This window comes from Vombatus ursinus, unplaced genomic scaffold (genome assembly GCF_900497805.2).
Source record: "Vombatus ursinus unplaced genomic scaffold, bare-nosed wombat genome assembly UNPS02014235.1, whole genome shotgun sequence".
Classification (NCBI taxonomy): domain Eukaryota; kingdom Metazoa; phylum Chordata; class Mammalia; order Diprotodontia; family Vombatidae; genus Vombatus; species Vombatus ursinus.
In genome coordinates this window covers 363,776-384,417 of record NW_020954013.1, presented here as the reverse complement: position 1 = coordinate 384,417, position 20,642 = coordinate 363,776, and the positions used below count along the sequence as shown (strand labels likewise).

The window sequence follows — 20,642 nt, the reverse complement described above, 5'->3', positions numbered from 1 at the left end:
AGTCTCCAGATTAGAACTTCTAACATATACATCTGGATTTGTATTCTTCCCTTAGGACACATTGAGATGCATTGTTTCCCATTATCTGAGAAGAGTTTTTTGTCCAGGAGGAGGCAATACCAGTGGGCATCAGGCATAAATATATAATATATAACTAACCATTGAATTATGCTGACCTAGTCTACTCTAAATTCAAGTTCCATCTTATAGACTTAGTCTTCAATGGGGCAAAGCAAACACTTTACACATCCTTAATTGATCCACTATCTACTCACTATTGCTACTTTTCCGATATAAGTATATAACATAAAGAACATGTAAGAAAGGCAGCCTACATCCAGGGAGTCCATGATTTTAGCCAAAGTGTCTGTAGAACTACCCTTCTTCCTGTATGATTAGGAAAAGGAGAAAGGTTTAGAAAATTTATGTATATACAAAGACATTGTATTTGCCATTGAGTTGTAAATCCAGGCTCCTTGAGATAAGTTCAAGAAGTTAAGGCCGCCTACAGAATAACAGTACTTTGATTGTTACTGACTGTGCTTTTATTGTAGCCCTTCTGATGGGATTGAGCAACATGAGAGTGTATATAATAAGGGAAGAAATTAAGAGATCTTACCAAAGCCAGGGATCACGAGGCAATAGAAGTCCACAATGTCATAACATAGAAAAAAATGATACGTTTACTAAACAAGTATTTCCATTACCAAGACCCCATATATGTGGCTGGAAGTATTTACTAAGCAACTGAGAGGTGGATGGTCCCTGTGGCAGTGCAAGTGTCCTGGAGATAAGTTTAATCAAAGAACATGTAATTATTTTAGTCATAAGCATTTAATGAAATATGTTGCATACTACAAAAAAAATGTAGCACTAGAATACATTCACTGTGATCTTAAGGAATATTCTTTCACTCATAGACACATCATTAGTCCCCACAATGGGAAACTGTAAGTATAACAATCATAATTCTCTATATTTCTCCATAGGCCACATTGGATTTTATAGCAAATCATCCTCCTAAGGTACCCAAAGAATGGTTTCCAATTATGAAATGCTGGAGATAGTATACTACCAACTGCCTAGAGGTGGAATCCTAGGGAACTGTGTCCTCCTACTCCTCTATCACTCTCATTTCATGTCTCATCAGAGAACAAAACCAATAAACCTAAGTATCATCAGTTTGGCCTTTTCTGATGCCATATTGCATTTTTCCAAGGGAATCTCTACCTCAGGAAGGCTTTGGTATATGAAATGTTTTGTAGGTGAACTTGGGAAAAGCTGCTATGAATGTTTTTGTCCATAAAGAACCTTTTCTTCTGTCTTAGATTTCTTTTGGTTATAGATCTAGCAGCCATCAGTGGTATCTGAGCTCTGTCATTGCCTCCTTAATAGGGTCTATTTGTTGTACCTTTAGAACCAAACCTAGGTGCTTTTGGTGAGATTTTTAGTAAAATTAGATCTAGTTTTACAGTATAGTTGGAGCAATTTTCATAGATTAATCAACAGCGCATTCATGTGCTGATCTTCATCAAAACACTAACATTTCTTATTTTTTTTCTTTTATCATCATTGCCAGTCAAAATGTGGTGACATCAAATCTCAGAGTAAGTTCAAAAGGCATTTCTCTTATTAGTGATAAGAAATATTCTTTGTTACGGTTGTGAACAACTCAAAAGCCTTTTGCAAGCTGCCTGATAATACATGCTTTGATGACTTAAGTATCAGAGGAAAGATGTTATTTTTATGTATGTGTATTGTTTCTGTCTATACTTTAAACGTGAGAATTTTATCTTGTACAAGTGTTATATTTTCCGATGTCTCTAGTCAAGTATGTAGAGGAGAATGAAAAATGAATATGAGAGAGAGAAACAGTTGCAGAGAGACAGAGAAACAGACAACAGGAAGTAATGGCTGTTGAATAGTGAAGTCGGGGGGTTTAGCAGTATCAGAAGAGGGGAAGTAAAGCTGCACACAGGAAGACCATTAATGAAAGAGTCTCCACTTTTTTCAAAAATACTTAGAGATGCACTTAATGAGATAAAAAAGATTAGGAAACCAAGTAGATACCTCTTAACTGGAGACTTTCTAATCAGATTGTAGCCCATGAATATAATGAAATAGAAAATATGAATATATTAATATGATCTTAACAATAATAAAGCAGAACCACGAAATCAATATTCACAAAGATAACAATACTTTAAATTGTAAAAGAAATTATATAAGAATAAATAACAAATATTGCAAAATTTTAAATGCAAAGGTGTCTCAAAACAAGAAGTATCACAAAAGGCCCCTACCCTTTTACAGAAATGGGAGATTTACGAGTATGTTGTTGCATCTATCAAAATTTTGATGTGTTATTTAGGTTGATTTTTTTCTTTTTTTGATATTATTTATTATATAGATTGGCTCTATAGGAGAGGGAGAGATACTGGGAGAATCTCAGTGATGAAAAACAAAACATCAATAAAGTCCATTTAATATTTTTTTTAAAAAAATACTTGATAACCAATAGGGATAGTAACATCAAGAAAGGGTATTATGGGAAAGGGAAAGATATGAGAATATTTGCAGACAATACAGAATGAGCCAGTAGATTAAAAGCAGCAGAATGTAAAAAAGTTAGAGATTGTCAGGTGGGAATTGAATGTCGTGAATAATACTGGAAGACACAGAGTCAAAGATCTCTGACAATGGTTATTACTTTATTTTGAATTAAAAATGAGAAAATGTGCGAAGATATCCAAATGATACCAAATGAGCAGAGAAGAAGAAGTGGGAACATTCCATGAGTGACCACAATTATTCATCAGTGAGTTATGAAGCAAGGTCTCAACTAAGAAGACAGACAGATCTGGGGCTATGGGACACATGAGAAGAGATAAGAAGGTTACTTAGAGTAGCTACAGAGAAGAAGATACCAGTTAGAGTAGTGATCAGTAGAAAATTGACCTTGGTGCAATGTTGATTCCAAGTGAGTTTAGAAAACGCAATTTTGTAATGGACTAATTCAGGGAAACTTCCTGATTTCCTGTATAGATTTTCAGAGATATATGAAGAGGAGCAATAAATGCAGATTATAGGAGTCATTGAGGGGCAAATGAGTAAAGAATGCAAAACTAGATGATAAAGTAGAGTTTAGTTACTTTAAAAAGGGTATTTATGTGTAAGATGAAGGAAAGAAAAGAGTTTAGCTACTATAAGGATGAAGGTCAGAGAAACAAAAGGAGGATGGTAGGAATGAAGGTCACTGTTAAGAAAAATGGGCTCAGAGATATTGTTTTCGTTTTGTGGATTAGTTGTACCCAACTCTTTGTGACTCCACTTGGGAATTTCTTGGGAAAAATACTGGAGTGGTTTGTCATTTCCTTCTCCAGCTTATTTTCCAGATGAGGAAATTAGGGCAATCGTGATTCACTGGCAAAGCCAGAATCACACAGTTAGTAAGTGTCTGAGATTGGATTTGAATTCAAGTCTTCCTGATACCAGGCCCAACATTCTATTATTGGATGACCTTGTCAGGAGATCTTGAGGCCTAGGGAAATATGGAATGATAGAAGATTTTCATCTAAGATGGGAATTTGGGGGTTCAATAATAATTTACTACCCGCTGTCTGAGAAACTTTATTGCTGCTCATATGTGAGATCAGAAGGTCATGGAATTTCAGTGGGGAAATCTTAGTATGTAACAAGCATCATTTCACGTTTTGTCCATAGGTCCCATTGAATTTGACAGCAAATCATCTTCACAGTAAAAGTAAAGAATGTTGACTTTTGGTGAAATTATGGGGATGGTATACCTGCGACTAACTGTAGTTGGATGCCTAGGGACCTGTATCCTCCTCTTCCTAAATGCCATTAATTTCCTCATTGTTCAGAGAACAAGACCTAAACATCTCATTTTCATCCATTTTGCCTTTTCCAATGCCATGGTGCTTCTCTTTAGGGAAATACCTACTACAACAGATCTTTGGAGGGTAAAATGTCTCCTTCACGAAACTGGGATAAGAATCATAACGTACCTGCAGATACTAACCCAGGGCCTCTCCTTGGTTAGTATCTGCCTGTTGAGTGTCTTCCAGGCCATCACTATTAGTCCCAGCAACTCCATATGGGTACAACTCAGAATGAGAGCACCAAAGTACATCATCCCATGCATTGTCCTTTGCTGGATCTTCAATCTACTATTAGATGTAGTTATACTTCTATACTATGATGGTCAAAAGAACACCACAAACAGTAAGTATGTGTGCAACACTGGGTATAGAACTATAGATGTGTATAATGAGAATCATATAAAATTTGCAATCATAATATGTGTTCATGATGCTTTGTTTGTGTTTCTCATGACCTGCTCTAGTGTCCATATGATCTTAATCCTATATAGACACAAGAGGAATGTCAATTATATTCATAATAAAATCTCCTCCACAAAAATATCACCTGAAACCAGAGCGACCCAAGCTATCCTGTTTCTAGTGGCCACCTTTGTTTTGCTTAATGTATTCAGTCCAATTTTGATTTCGCATATGCTCTATTTTAAATACGTGAGCACTTGGATGTTGCATACCTCAGTCGTTCTCTCTCTGTTGTATCCAGCAGTCAGCCCCTTTATTCTGATCAGCATTGGCAACCAGATCCCCAGGACTTGTGTTTGTTGATAGTTTGAAAAGCTCTAGGGTCTCCATCACCCTGTAATGTAGATTCTCACAGAAAACCTATACAGTCCTAAAGACTCAGAACCCTTTTAGTTGTATGGAACACTGAAGAACATCCAAACAAGGCATTCATGAGATTCCTGAAATTGAAGTACAAGGATCAATGAATTATAAATATTTGCTTTCTCATCTCTAACCTCCTTTCCTTATTTGGCAGTTCCATGAAAATTCAACAGCATCTAAAGAATAATCATTCTTCTAGGAAAGGATTGTGGGAGTTTTCCTAGACTTATCTAAACTAAATCCTCTACCTTTAAATTACATTTCATTTCTCCCTTTGAAGTCACATCATTCCCAACAAGCCATGTGAGGGATCACATCTACTGGTGATTATGAATAATAATTATGATTATAATTATTATTTCTCCTTTATATCTCTTGGCTATACCCTTTACTTTAATCTGACTCTTCTGCCACTCTAGGGCAGTCCCTCCCCATCTCTTGCCAGGATCACTGCAATAGCCTGCTGTTGGCTCTGCCTGTTTCAGGTGTCTCCTCACTTAAATCCATTCTCCATTTGACCATTAAAGTGATTTTCTAACAGCTATGGTCTGATCATGTCACTCACCCTACTCATTGTACCTCTGTGACTTCTTATTGCCTCCGGGAACAAATACAAGATTCTCTGTTTAACATTCAAAACTCTTCATGACCAACCTCTCCTACCTTTCTAGTCTTCTTACAGAATATTCCCTGATATATACTTTTCCATCCAGTGACACTTACCTTCTTGTCTTTCCCCAAATAATGTACTTCATCACTCAGCTCCAAGCATTTTCCTTAGCAGGTCCCCATGTCTGGAGGGCCCTCCATCCTCTGCTGGAACTGCTGACCTCTGTAGATTCCTTTAAATCCCAATTAAAAACCTTCCTGCCCTAGCCATTTGAGATATCAAACTATATTACAATGATAGATAACAAAATTACAAAAAAAATAAAAATATACAGTAATCATGTAAATCTGGTACTGGCTTAGAAACAGAGTAGTGGATGAGTGGAATTGATTAGGTACACAATATACAGTTGTAAATGAATGGTAATACCAAAGATTTAAGCCTTAGGGGTGCAAACTCATTATTTGACAAAAATTGCTGGGAAAACTGGAAAACAATTTGGCAGAAATTAGGTATAATCCAATATCTTACCTGCTATACCAACATAAGGTTAAAACAGGGTACGCTATAGAAGTAAAGGGTGACATAATAAGCAAATTAGGGAAGCTGGGAGTAATTTACTCATCAGATTTATAGCTAAGGGAAGAATTTATGACTACAAAAAAAAGATAGAGAAGATCACTGAGAGTAAAATGGGTAGTTTTGATTATGTGAAATTAAAATTTTTATATAAGCAAAACGAATGTTGCCAAGATTAGAAGTAAAAGAGAAAACAAGTAATAATTTGTATACCAAGTTTTTTTGAAATATATTGGGAACTGAAACAGATTAATAAGTATAAAAGCCATTCCACAAATGATTGTAAGGGGGTATGAACAAGCAATTTTCAGAAGTAGAAATCATAAGTCTTTATAGTCACATTAAAAAAATTCTTTAAATTACTATTGATCAGAGAAGTGTACATTGAAGCAACTCAGGTTCCACTTCACATCTATCAGATTAGGTAGTCTGATAGAAAAGAAAAATAACAATTACTAGAGGGGATATGGAAAAATTGTGACACCAATGTACTGGTGGTGGAGTTGTGAACTGGTCCAACCATTCTGGAAAGGAATTTGGAGCTATATCCAAAAGGCATTAAAATGGTACATACACTTTAACCCAGTAATACCACTACCATGACAAAGATATCAAGGACAAAAGAAAAGAACCTAGATGTACAAAATATTTAGAACAGTTCTTTTTCTCATGGCTACTAATTGGAAACTGAGGGGATGCCCATCAATTGGGGAATAGCTGAACAAGTTGTGGTAAATAATTTTGATGGAATACAATTATGTTTTAAGAAATGACAGTGGGGATAATTTCAGAAATCTTAGGAAAGATGTATTAACTGATGCAAAATGAAGTGAGCAGAACCTGGAAATAATGAAAACTCTGAAAGACTTGGCTATTCTGATCAGGACAATGATCCAAAACAATTTCAAAGGACTCATGATGGAAAATATTATCTATCTGCAGAAAAAGAACATGATGTCTGAACAAAGGTTAAAACAATTTTTTAAAATTTCTTTATTTTTCTTCCTTTTTTTTGCGCCATGGCTAATATGGAAGTGTTTTGCATGACTTCACACGTATAGTTCATATTACATTGTATGTCATCTCAATGGTTGGGGGTGGGGCAGGAGGGAAAAAAGACAATTCACCACTTATAATTTTTTTAAAATGTATTTTTATTTTTTTAAACTGTATTTTAAAAAATAAATATGTAATGTATTTATTTTAAAGATATAAAAAAAAAATTTCACTATCTGCAGGAAGCTTTCTGCAACTTTTAATTTAAAGGCTTTTTTTTCCTGTTGTTTATTTCCTATTTATCCTGTATATGGCCTCCTTTTATATATTCATTTAATTTGTCTCCCTTATTATATTGTAAACTTCTTGAAGTCAGGAACTGCCTTTTGCCTTTTAGCACTGTGACTCACACTCAGTAGGCCCTTAATAAATAAAGACTGATTGATTGACCATGGCCCTTATGGGAATGACTTATTAAAATGAAGCAAGTGAGATAAAATTAAGAATTGAAGATTGTGTTGAAGATTTACTGTCTCCCATAGAACAAGAACCAATAATGGGCAACATAAGCCTTCTCTATCACACTGGAGCTCAGGATCTTCTGCTGGTTTGCTGAGGTAGGGCTTCCTCCTGGCTTATTGTGATGCTTCCCATCCTGGGCAGTGCTCCCCTTTCACCTGAGTGAGACAGATCCTTCTTACTGATCCTCCAAGTTTCTTGGGCTAAAAGATTGTTCCACCCCATCCCTTTACAGTTTTTTTTTATTCCAGGATTTGTTTTGGGGCTCTATTTTATGGTTGTTTGGAAATGAATGTGGAAGAGTTGCAGTGGTTTACTGCTTACTCCACCATCTTGGCTCCAGGAAGTGTGTTTCCTTTATATTACCTTTGACACTTTTTTAAACTTGTCTCCTTCAAATTCTCTTCTTTCTCTGTTTTTAAGACAATGCTCTTGTTACTTCTCATATCTTTATGATCACTCTTCATTCTCTTTTGATGGATATTCATTCACTTAGAAATTATTAACCATAGATACCAGCCACATGAAGGGTCTATTTTATGTTTTTTTTTCCTGGATGTACCATTTCACTTGGGGATCTCATCAGCTCTCATGAATTCAATCCTCATTTCCATGCAAATGATTCTCAAATCTATTTAGCTAGTCCTAAGATATCAACTGACTTCTGATCTCTCATCATCAGCTGCCTATTAGACATCCCATAATGCATTTTAAGCATCTTAAACTCAAAATTTTGAAAAATGAACTCTTTATCTCTCACTCTCTCTCTTTCTCTGTCCCTCTGTCTCTCCCTACCTCCCCCCTCTCTGTCTCTCTCTCTCTGTCTCTGTCTCTCTCTCCCTCTGTTTCTCTGTCTCTCTCTCTCTCTCCCTGTCACACACACACACACACACACACACACACACACACACAATAACACTCCTCACTTCTCTCTTCAGGGAAGATGAGTCTTTACACCAAATCAGACTTGGGGGTGAGAGGAGTTACACTCTCAACTGGAGGTCTGGGAGGATCATGGTGTCTTAGACTCTAACAGGAAAAGATGAAGGAGGGCAGCTTTGAGGCTAAAAATAATAAGTTTGATTTTGAAGATGTTAAACTTAAGATTCAGTTTGGCATATCCAATATGCAGTAGAAGCTGTGAGACTAGAGTTCAGAAAACATATTAGGACTGGATAGATAGATCTCAGAATCATCTGCAGAGAAAAAATAATTCTATCCATGGAGCTAATGAGACCACAACATAAAAACAGTACAGAGGAAAAATACCAGGTAGACCAGGACAGAGCCTTTGGGGACACCTAAGGTTTATTGACACAGCTTGGATGCATCATAGCCAACAAAGGTGATTGACAAGTGAAGTTGGAAGTCAGACTTATGAAAATTAAATGGAGAGAAAGATATATATGTATATATATATATAGATAGATAGATAGAGAGAGAGAGAGAGAGAGAGAGAGTGAGAGTGAGTGGATATTAAGTGTAGACATCAATTTAAGTGGTATTCTCAATGAGTTTGTCCATGAAAAAAAAGATATAGGAATAATAATGCCTAATATCTTCCAGACACTATGCTAACTTTTTGTTTTGTTTTGTGCTGTATTTTGTTTCTTTTTTGTTATTGTTTTTTTTTCAAATATTACTTCATTTGATCCCTTGAGAACTCTGGGAAGTAGGTATTATAGATTATTTTTGAGGAAACTGCAAGAAATAGGAATTTAGGTGACAGTGTCTTTTCCAATACTGTTTCACCTTATACTTACTCTTCAAGAAAGAATGGTGAAAAGAGCCACTCCTGTAACCATCTAATCATGTGCCTTCTATCTCATGCTGCTCTTATCTACTACTTGATCACTAATCTCCTCTGGAAACGGAGTGGTACCTTCCATTCAAAGATGAATGTTTTCACAAACTGTCACACACTATGCATCCCAATCATTCAGAACACTTGTTGGTTATCATTCAAACCCCATGGCCCATTCTCCACCTCCCAATTCATTACTCTGATCCCTCCAAATCTTCCCACATCAAAGTCTCACAAAAGTGCCAAAGACTGCTGTGCCCTTTGATATGCCTTTTCCATAGGCAAGAAACTTCCTTTCATCCAAAATCTTTTTTTTTCTCACTCGTTTCATCTTCAGTCACAGAAATCTACCTCTCCCTAGATGACACAGTCTCCACGGCCACCCTTTTCAGTACTAGTTCTTCCTTCACTCATTTCCCTTGGCTCATTCTTTGAGATGGGGAGAGGTTTGGAATACTCATCATTCCCCACTGAAATTTTATGTTCTCCCCTATCTCCATCACTCAGAAATCTCTCCTCTTTTGAGGTTCATACTTCGTAAATATATCACTCAATCAAAATTGTGGTAGCTATAGAAGTCTATGGACCTTTAGATCACTCCTTTTCCTTCCTCAAAAAAGTTCCATACCTGGCTCAAAAATTTTATCTTGTTCTCAATGCCCTAATACTAGAGGACTTCAAAAAAACATATTGACTATCCTTCAAACACCCTAACCACTCTCTTCCTCAGGCTACTAATTTCCCAAGACCTACTCCTCCTTTGACACTATTGGTAAATATTTTCTCTTTGGTACTCTCTCCTCTCTGGTTTTTGAGGGGGGGGACAATGGAGGAGCATGACTTTCCTGTGGTTCTTCTGCCATGTATCTGACTGCTCCTTCTCAGTCTCATATGATGGATCCTCCCATACTCTGACCTTATTGGGTTTTGTCCTGGGCCCCCTTTCCTCTCCACTCTCACATTTCCAGTAAGTTTACACACTGCTCACTGCCATAGTCTTCAATTCAGTGACACTGGCCTCCTTCCATTCTGCAAACTAGATACTCCATCCATTGACTGCAGACGTTCTCTGGTTGTCCCCCAAGCGTGGCATGTTTTTCCCCATTATCTCTCTACTAGTTTCCTTGGGTCGTTTTTGGATGCAACTAAAATCCTATCTTTATAGGAAGTCTTTTCCAACCTCTTAATTCTAGTGTCTTCTCTCTCTTAATTATTTCCTGTTAAACTTTTATAGAGCTTGTTTGTATATATTTGGTTGCTTGCTGCCTCCCCCATTAGTTTGTGAGCTCCTTGAGGGCAGGGACTGTCTTTGGACACTTTTTGCTTCCCTAGCACTTAGCATAGAACCTGGCACCTAATAAATGTTTACTCACTTTGGACTCCTCCACCACATCTCAGCCACATGAAACAATGGCCATACCCTCCATCTTGCTTTCTCCAACAAATGAACCACCTCCAGGAAGCTAGGTGGAGAAAGTGCTTAGTGTAGAGTCCAGAAGACATAAGATGTAATTTGACCTCAAACACCAATAATCTCTGTGACTCTGGGCAAATCACAACTTCTATTTACCTCAGTTTTCTCAACTGTAAAGTGGGGATAATAATAGTACCTTACCTTGCAGGGTTGTGGTAAGGATAAAGGGGAATATTTGTAAAGTGCTTAGCACAGTTCCTAAAATGTGGCAGGCTCATTAAAATGCTTATTTTCATCCTTTTTCTCTGTCCCTATTAAGAATTTCAGGGGCAGCTAGGTGGAGCAGTGGACAAAAGCACCAGCCCTGGATTCAGGAGGACCTGAGTTCAAATCTGGCCTCAGACACATAACACTTACTAGCTGTGTGACCCTGGGCAAGTCACTTAACCCCATTGTCTAGCAAAAGAAAAAATAAAAAAACAAAAACAAAAAAAGAATTTCAAAAATCTTCTTGTCTGACCATAATTGATTGATTTTTCTACATTTCCCTCTGCTTTCTCTCACCAAATTACTTTTCATCCATACTGTAATCTCCAATATTTCAACCCCTCAATTCTCTCTCAGGTCACCTGCTCCACACCAGCCATTTTCTCCTCATTTCCTCACTTTGACACCCAGATGGAGAAGTACAACTCTATGTGGTCTTCTTTTATGGGATCTCTGAACACCTTAGCATTTCACCAATTTCACCCTGCCCAACATCAGCTTTAGATCATTCTCAGCATCCACTATTTTCCTTGCAACACAGGTACTGATGAATAGAAGTGGAGAACACCATGCAACCTTTATGCCTAGGCCCACTAAAATTTTATATGACCCAACCTCTACTGGGCACTCACTACTAGCAGGCAATCTTATACTGTCTTTATCAACTCACTATCTCACTCCTGACAGTGGCTTTTCCAAGCCATTTCATCCCTCCTCTTACCTGCCATGGCTTCCTGTCAGCTGAGAACATTGACTCATCCAGTACAGAAAAAAAAATATTTGGGGCCATTTACCATGAGTGCCCTCTTCTCCTCTCTTCCCCATCTTATGTCACTCAAATATTTGCTGTCACTATGTCTTCCTTCAACCCTGTTTCACATAATGAAGTGCTCTTACTCTTTATCAAGGTCTAAACTTCTTCCTGAAGAAACAATTCCATTCCATCCCATATCCTCCAACAAACTGATCTCCCAGTTATCTCTATTTTATCATATTTCTTCAACCTCTCCCAGTCTACTGGTTCCTTCTCTACTGCCAACAAACATACCCTTGACTCTCCCATCCTCAAAAATAAAACCTCATTTGATCCTTCCCTGCTAGTTATTCTGTTCTCATACCTTCTGCTCTACACTATGCCTAAATGAGCCATAAATTACAAAATATATGTTTTTAAATGAGTGCAATGAAAGGCACAATATCTAAGTTATTTAAGTAAAAGTTAATTGAGTGGAGGAGGAAAGGTGACAGCTAAAATATAATTTGTTGATTATGGAGAAAGCATTCAACTCTGGCATGCAACACAACTCCCTCTCCAAAAATAAATAAAAGAAATTGAAGAAGTAACAAGTCAACCAAAGACATAAGTATAAAATAGGAAAATTTAAAATGTACAAAGCTGAAAACACAAAAACCATGTGAGTAATTCAAAAGGGTACTCAAATAGACACGTCATTATCCAATATGATGGAAAAGAGTAGAAAATCAATAGTCAATATCAAAAATGAAAAGGGAGAACATAAAAACTAGAGAAGAAATCAGAGGAAATGTTAGAAACTATTTTAATTGTAGCAGTGCAACAAAAAAATTAAATAGGTGAATATTTATAAAAATATGTACTGATAAAACATGGAGAACAGTAAAGGGGAGTTTAAATAATGGCATCTCAGAAGGAGTGAATAAATGAATAATAAAGACTCTAAAATAACAATACAAAACAGAGACCAAAGATATATACAAGCAAACTTTATCAAATAGTCAGAGAATTATTCAACTTTTGAGAAAAAATATTAGCAAAATTAAGGAAAAATTATCTTCTGCTAAAATCTTTCTATAAGAAAATTATTGACCTGATTGTGCAACCTGTGAAAGACATGTCTAAAAAAGAAGGAATTACAGGTCAATATGTATAATTCAAATTAATGAAAAATATGTACAAAATATTACCAAAGTGACTATAGAAATCTATTACAAACACCAGACACTAGGATGAGGTGGTATTTATTACTATAATGAAGGCTTCTCTAACATTACAAAACTTAAAATCATTATACATCATTTAACATCACAAAATTACATCTAACTTATATTTTAAAAGTTAGGTAAATTAATCTCCATTTTGTCTTTTAAACATTAAATAACAAGAATAAATAAGATTTTCATTAGCATTATCAACTCTACCTAAAATATAGACAGTTTTATGTAATATAAAAATATTAAAGAGTTTTCCCCAAAAAATTTCAGAGTAAAGCAAGACTGCCTATTGGCAATACTATTATTTGTTATTTTCCTAGAAAATCAAGATTTATAGAAGTGGAACCAAAATGCTGGAGTAGAGAAAGCTGAGCTTTCCTGTCACTTCCTTCCAAATAACTTCAAGATAATGCCCCACATCAAATTTTTGAGTGGCAGAACCAATAAAGATCAGAGTAAGATGTTCTACCTGCATAAAACAACATAGGAAGTCAGAAAGTGATGTTTGTGGCATAAGAGAAGAGGCTAGTCCAGAGCCAACATGAATGAAACACTGGTAGTGGCACTAGGTGGCAGACACAGAAGCAATAGTAGCTTCAGTACCTCTCAAGCCAGAAATGGTAAGAAGACCCTGGCAACTGGTCAGAAAGAGACTACAGGGGATGCTTATGCTATCAATGAATACAGGAACAGGCATTGTTTGGCAACTACCTTATCTATACCAACTTCTGAGACATAGCTCAAGGGCTGGGAGAAGCACTTTTCCTTTAGAAGGATTGAGTGTCCTGATGAATAGTATCACTTCTGGCCTCAAGTGATCAGCATTCCTGAGGAAGAGTCTACTCTGTGTCCCAAGGGAGTAGAGGTCTCTAGGAGAAGTATTAATTGCAATCCCAAGAGATCAGGGACCCTTACTAGAAAAGGACCAGAGTGCAGACAAAAAGAGCAGTGACCAACCTTTACTCAGATCATACCATCATAGAAGAAAAAAACACATTTCAAACTCCCAGAACCACTTCTGAAAACACCAGTGGAAAAACAAAAACAAAAACAAAAACAAAACAAAACTTAAAGCTTGAGAGAGAGTCCCTCCCCTCAAAAAGCCCAAACCTAAAATAAATTCCAATTCAAGAAATAGGCAGGGGAAAAGCAGCACACAACAACAAGAAGAAATTGACAATAAAAACCTACAGGGAATTGACAAGGAGGATCAAGACACAAACTCAGAAGAAGACAATGAAGTCCCCCAAACCACAAGCAAAGCCTCAAAGAAAACTTTGAAATGGATACAAGCCCAACAAGAATTCTCAGAAGAGCTTTAAAAAAAAGAATTTTCAAAATCAATAAAAGTGGTAGAGGAAAAATAGATAAAAATAAAGTGAAGTGAAAAGACCATTAACAGCTTGTCAAAAGTGGCACAAAAATATTGAAGAAAAATACACTTTAGAAATATAATTAGCCACATAGAAAAAAGATACGAGACTTCCCTGAAAAAAAAAACTCCTTAAAATGCTGAATCAATAAAATGGAAAAGGAGGTACAATAGTTCACTGAAGAAAAAAAATCATTTCAAATTAGAATTGGTTAAGTGGAATGTAATGACATTATGAAATATCAAAAAAAAACAGTCAAAAGAAAGGTGAAAAAAGAAAATATAAAATTTATCATCAGAAAAACAACTGTCTAGAAAATAGATTGATGAGACATAATTTAAAATTACTGAATTACCTGAAAACTATGATCAAAGAAAGAGCCTAGACATTATATTTCAAGATATTACAAAAGAAAACTGTCTTTATATCCTAGAACCAGAGAATAAAATAGAAACTGAAAGAAATTACTGATCACCACCTGAAAGAGATCCCATAAGGAAAACTCCCAGGAATATTATAGCCAAATACCAGCCAAATACCTTTTCAAAGAGTAAATACTAAAAGGCACAAGAAAAAAAAAAACATTCAAAACTGTTGAGACAAAATCAGGACCACACAAGATTTAGCAGCTGGTACATCAAAAGATCATGGGGCTTGCAAAATATGAAATTTCAGAAGTCAAGGGTCCTAGGATTCCACCCAAGACTAAACTACAAAACAAATCTGAATGTAATCTTTTATAGGAAAAGTGGATATTTAATGAAATAGAGGAATTTTAAGCATTCTTTATTTAAAAAAGTCCACAGCAGAAGAGAAAATTTGATTGTCAAATTCAAGATTCAAAAAACACCCACAAATATGAAAGAGAAATTTGACTGTCAAATTGAAGATTCAAGAAAAACATAAACATGAAAGATAAATCATAAAAGACTCAATAATGTTAAAAAATTTACCTTTCTTCATGGGAAGATTATACATATTTTTTCTTGTACTTTATCATTATTCAGATAGTTAGAAGGTTTCTATATAGAAAGAGGTTGTGGGAGTGAGTTGGCTGATGTAAAATAATATGGATGGGCAATAATGAAGGATGCTCTGGCAGAAGCGGGAAGGGAGAGGAAAAATAGGGAAAATTATCTGACATAAAAAAGGAGCACAAGGAAGAGTATTTATAGTGGAGAGGGAAACCATAGGGGTTAGGCAACATTTGAACATTAGTCACATCTAAACTAGTTCACAGAGTGAAACTAAATCTACATACTCAATTGGTAATATAAATCTATCTTACTCAACAAGGAAGTGGCAGGGGTTCAAATGGAGCGTGGTGATAAAAAAGAGGGCAGATAAACAAAAGGCAGTAGACAAAAGTGAAACAAACATTATAGAAGGGACTGGATAATAAGAGAGAGAGAGAGAGAAAGATAAACAGAAGAAAATAGAATGAAGGGAAATGCACAGTTAGCAGTCATAGAATGTGCATGGAATGAAGTCACTCATAAAATTGAAACAGATACCAGAATGTATTAGAAGATGTAATCCAACAATTTGTTGTTTACAGGAAATATTCTTGAAGCAGAGAAATACACACAATGAAAAATCAGATGCTGAAGCAGAATTTATTATATTTTAGCTGAGATAAGAGGTGGGGGAAGCAAAGATTGCCACCATGATGTTAGACAAAGCAATAGCAAAAATATACCTAATTAAAAGTGATAAGCAGGGATATTACATCTTACTAAAAGGAACCATAGACAATGAAGTGATATTAATTCTAAACATATATCCACTAAATGGCATAGCATCTAAATTCTTAAAGTAAAGCTTAAATGAATTATAGGAGAAGATAGCAAAACTATACTAGCTGTGGACCTCAACTTTCCTCTCTCAGAGCTAAGTAAATCTAGCAAAAATAAATAAGAAAAATCAAAGAGATGAATTCAATCTTAGAAAAGTTAGACATGATAGACTTCCAGAGAAAACTTCATGGGAATAGGAAAAAAACCCTACACATTCAAGACTATTAATGGAGCCTTCATAAAAATTTATTATGTATTACGGCATAAAAGTCTCACAAGCAAATGATATTCTATACATCTCTTTTCAGACCACCTTGCTGTACTATATTTAATAAGCATCATAGAAAGACATTAAAAGTTACTTGGGAACTAACTAATCTAATCTTGAGAATGAATGGGTAATAGAACAAATAGATAATTTGATAAAAGAAACAATGAATAATTCCATCAAAGAGAATGAAAACAATGAGATAGTTCAAAATTTGTGGAATGCTTATGAGAGCCATTGTTAGGGGAATATTTATATCTCTATATATGCCCATCAATAAAAGAAAAGAGAGAGGGCAGATCAATACATTGGCCATCTAACTAAAAAACAAAACAAAACAAAACTAGAAAAATGATAAACATATTCCCAAAAGAAACAATGAGAAACAAAGAGAGATTAATAAAATAGAAAGTAAAAAATTGAAGTTATAAAAACAGCATGTGGTTTATGAAAAAAACAATAAAATAAACAAGACATTGGTTCTATTGTGATTTGTTATTCACTTATTCAGTCATGTCCATATGTCCACTTTTTTCCCATGGGGTTTTCCTGGCAATTTTACTTTACTGGTTTGCAATTTTTTTCACCAGTGTGTCTTTATTTTACAAATGTGCATATGAAACCTATATGGGTATAGTGACTTACCCAGAGTCACACAGGCAGGAAGTATCTGTGGTGAGATTTGAGCTCAGATCTTTCTGACTCCAGGCTTAATGTTCTATCTAATGCAGCTCCTAGCTAATGAATTTGATTTAAAAAAAAAGAAAGAAGGAAACCAAATTACTGATATAAAAAATGAAGAGCGAATGCACCAAAAGGGAAGACAACATTAAAGCAATTATGAAGTTACTTTGCAGAACTATGTGCCAGTCAAATAGAAAATCTGAGTGAAATTGATAAAAATATCAATTTCTGAGATTAACAGATGAGGAAATAGGATATTTAAACAACCCCATCTTAGAAAAAGAAATTGAATAAACCATTAAATAGCTTTCTAAGAAAAAAATCCCAGCAACATATAGATTTATAAGTGAATTCTACCAAACATTAAAGGAACAATTAATCCCAAAACTGTATATACTATTTGAAAATAAAAGGTAAAGAAGTACTACCAAATTCCTTTTATGACACAAATAGAATTTTGAAATTTGAACAAGGGAAAGTGAAAACAGAGAAAGAAAACTACAGATCAATTTCCTTAATGAATATTGACACAAAGAATTAAATATAATACTATCAAGGAGATTAAGGCAACATATCACAAACATCATATATTATGAGGGGGGTGGGGTTACCAGGAATCCAGGGCTTGCTCAATTAGGAAAAGTATCACTGTAATTGGCCATATCAATAATAACAAAAACAAAAAGCATATGACCTTATCCATGCTTACAGAAAATTTTTTTGAAAAGATACAATGTCCATTCTTATTAAAAAGACTACAAATATAGGAATCAATTGATCCTTTCTTTTTTATTAATTTATTTTGATTTATCAACAATCATTTCCATAAGCTTTTTAGTTTAAAATTTTTCTCCCACTTACTCCCCACCACCCTCCCCAAAATGGCGCACAATCTGATATAGGCTATACATATACATTCCTATTAAACATATTTTCACATTAGTGATGTTGTAAGTAAAAATTAGAACCAATAGGAGGAACCACCAGAAAGATGAAACAAAACTTAACAGAAGAGAGAAAAATAGCAAATAGTATGCTTTGATCTGCATTCAAATTCTTTTCCATCATGATGCCTTTGGAGTTGTCTTAGATCCTTGTATTGCTGGAAAGGGTTAAATTTATCAATATTATTCATTGTACAATGTGCCTGTTATTGTGTACAACATTCTCTTGGTTCTGCTCACTTCACTCAGCATCAGACCATATAAGTATTTCCAGGTTTTTCTGAAATCAGCCTGTTCATCATTTCTTATAGCACAATAGCATTCCATTACATTCATATACCACAACTTGCTCAGCCATTCCCCAATCGGTGGGCATCCTCTCAATTTCCAATTCTTTGACACCACAAAAAGAGCTGCTATAAATATTTTTGTACATGTGGGGCCTTTTCCCATATGTATGATCTCTTTGGGATATAACCCGAGAAGTGCTATTGACCCTTAAGTCACAAGGCCCATTAGTCCTTAGAAGAGTTTCCTAGACTTCAGAATGAAAAAAAAAGTAACCTTATCTACATGAAAGGGGGCAGTTAAAATACAAAGAACATGGCAGATATTGATCTTGTGAAAGAAAAAGAATAAAATAAGAATGGCAAATCTTGAATCAAACAATATAAATACATATATATGTGTGTATGTATGCATATAATGTGTATGTGTGTGTGTTTGTGTGTGTGTGTGTCTGTATGTCCCATAATTCCTCCCTTGGCCCACACCTATCTTTCTGATGTCATTAAACTTACTCCTCTTTCCATACTCTAAGGTTCTATGAATCTAGCCCTCTCTATGTTCCTCTGATGTCACTCTATATTTTAACACTTTATTTGTGTCTTGCTATCTCCTGTGTCTAGAATGCATGCTCTTATCACCTTATTTCATAAAATCTATAACTTCCTTAATTTTTACATTTATTATTACTATTATTAATATCATCTAGCATTTATAAATGCTTTTGAAGTTTACACACCACTGCATAAATATTATTCCATTTCATCCTCGCAAGAACCTATTCTTATTCCCATTTTTGGATGGGGAAGTTCAGACTAATAAAGATGAAATAACTTTTCCAGGGTCACACAACTAGGGAGCATTTGAGGCAGTTTTTGAAGGCAGGTCTTCTTAGCTCCAAATTCTTGGCTGTATCAAATATTCCAATCCTTTGACTAAAAATCTAGCTCAGATAAAATCTTCTATGTGATACCGTATCCTATTCCACTGTGGTTAGTCTTCAAACTACCTACCATGTATTTTCTTGTTTTTATTCAGCATACATGATTGTTTCTATACATTTATATATAGATATATTGATTCTCTCACCTTCCATCAATAGAATGTAAAGTTCTTGAGATTAGAATTTTTTTTTTTGTGAGGCATTTGGGGTTAAGTGACGTTCCCAGAGTCACACAGTTAGTAAGTGTTATGTCTCTAAGGTCGGATTTGAACTCAGATCCTCCTGATTCCAGGGCTAGTGGCCTGTCCACTGTGCCACCTAACTGCCTCCGTGATTATAATTTTCTTTTTCTATTTTGTCACTATCACCATATGAGAACTCAGTGCCTGGCACATGGTAGGAACTTAATAAATGTTTGATTGAGGAGGAATAAAGGGCAAGAAGAAATAAAATGTGAAGAGGTTGGATCAGCAAAGGAATGTCACTATTCTTTACTTGTTTTTTTTTTTTTTTCTTTTAGGTGTTTGGGGTTAAGTGACTTGCCCAGACTCACACAGCGAGTAAGTGTCAAGTGTTTGGTCTTGAGGCCCGATTTGAACTCAGGTGCTCCTGACTTCAGGCCTGGTACTCTATCCACTGCACCACCTAGCTGCCTGGAAGGTCACTATTCTTGATCATAGAAGTGGAGTACTCATGAGTGATGGCACAATCAATGTTAACGTCATCTCTTGGTGACATGGGTAGAAGAGTAAGTCATAGAAATTGAAGAGAATCAGGGATTGGGAAGTAAGGCAGCTTGAGGGAGCATAACTGTATAGATTGTAATCTCTAATTTTAGAGAAAGGAGTAGGGAAAAGGAGGGTTATGAACAGGACCAACCCCTCCAATGTACAATGTCCTTCTTGACTTTTGTTCAACTTCTTGGTCCTTTTTTCTGCAGAAGATAGAAGTGAGATAATCTTGAGCAGAATGGATCATCAGTTCCTAATGTGAAATCCCCTGCTGTTTCTCCTGGAGTGAACTTGGCCTTCAGTCTCTTTTCCATTAGATAGGATACAAAATAGGGAGACCACAAGGAGAAGCATAACAAACACACCCAATTGTATCAATTGGACAAGGGAGGCTGAGTTAGAACCAGGGGAGCACCTCATCTTGAAGCCCAATCCACAGGCTAAAGTGTCCTTAGTGTCTCTTTTGAGAGTCACCTGACAGGCCCTCATCTCTTCCCTACTCTCATCTAGACAAGAGAAGTTTCTCCCCACCTGCTCATTGATGCTGCACTAGAGATTCTTAATACTCAATAGTCATTGTAAAAAGACATAAACACCTGGGACAAAAGTGAACTTTCTCTTTGACAAGTCCCAGATACTCTGGGCAAACAGTGTCATTTCTCTACAGATGTCATAATAATTATAGCCCTGGGGGGAAATGTGCTTGGGTACATTAGTCACTATAACTGCAA

The 20,642-nt window shown here is 35.7% G+C and overlaps 1 protein-coding gene across 1 annotated transcript; it reads left to right on the top strand.

Annotated features, from left to right (window-relative positions):
• The first annotated feature begins 3,770 nt into the window (after window positions 1–3,770).
• On the top strand, window positions 3,771–4,667 carry LOC114041986 (vomeronasal type-1 receptor 3-like). Its single transcript, XM_027860677.1, has one exon. It carries the CDS (start codon window positions 3,771–3,773, stop codon window positions 4,665–4,667), a length of 897 nt encoding a protein of 298 aa, XP_027716478.1.
• Window positions 4,668–20,642: the final 15,975 nt, after the last annotated feature.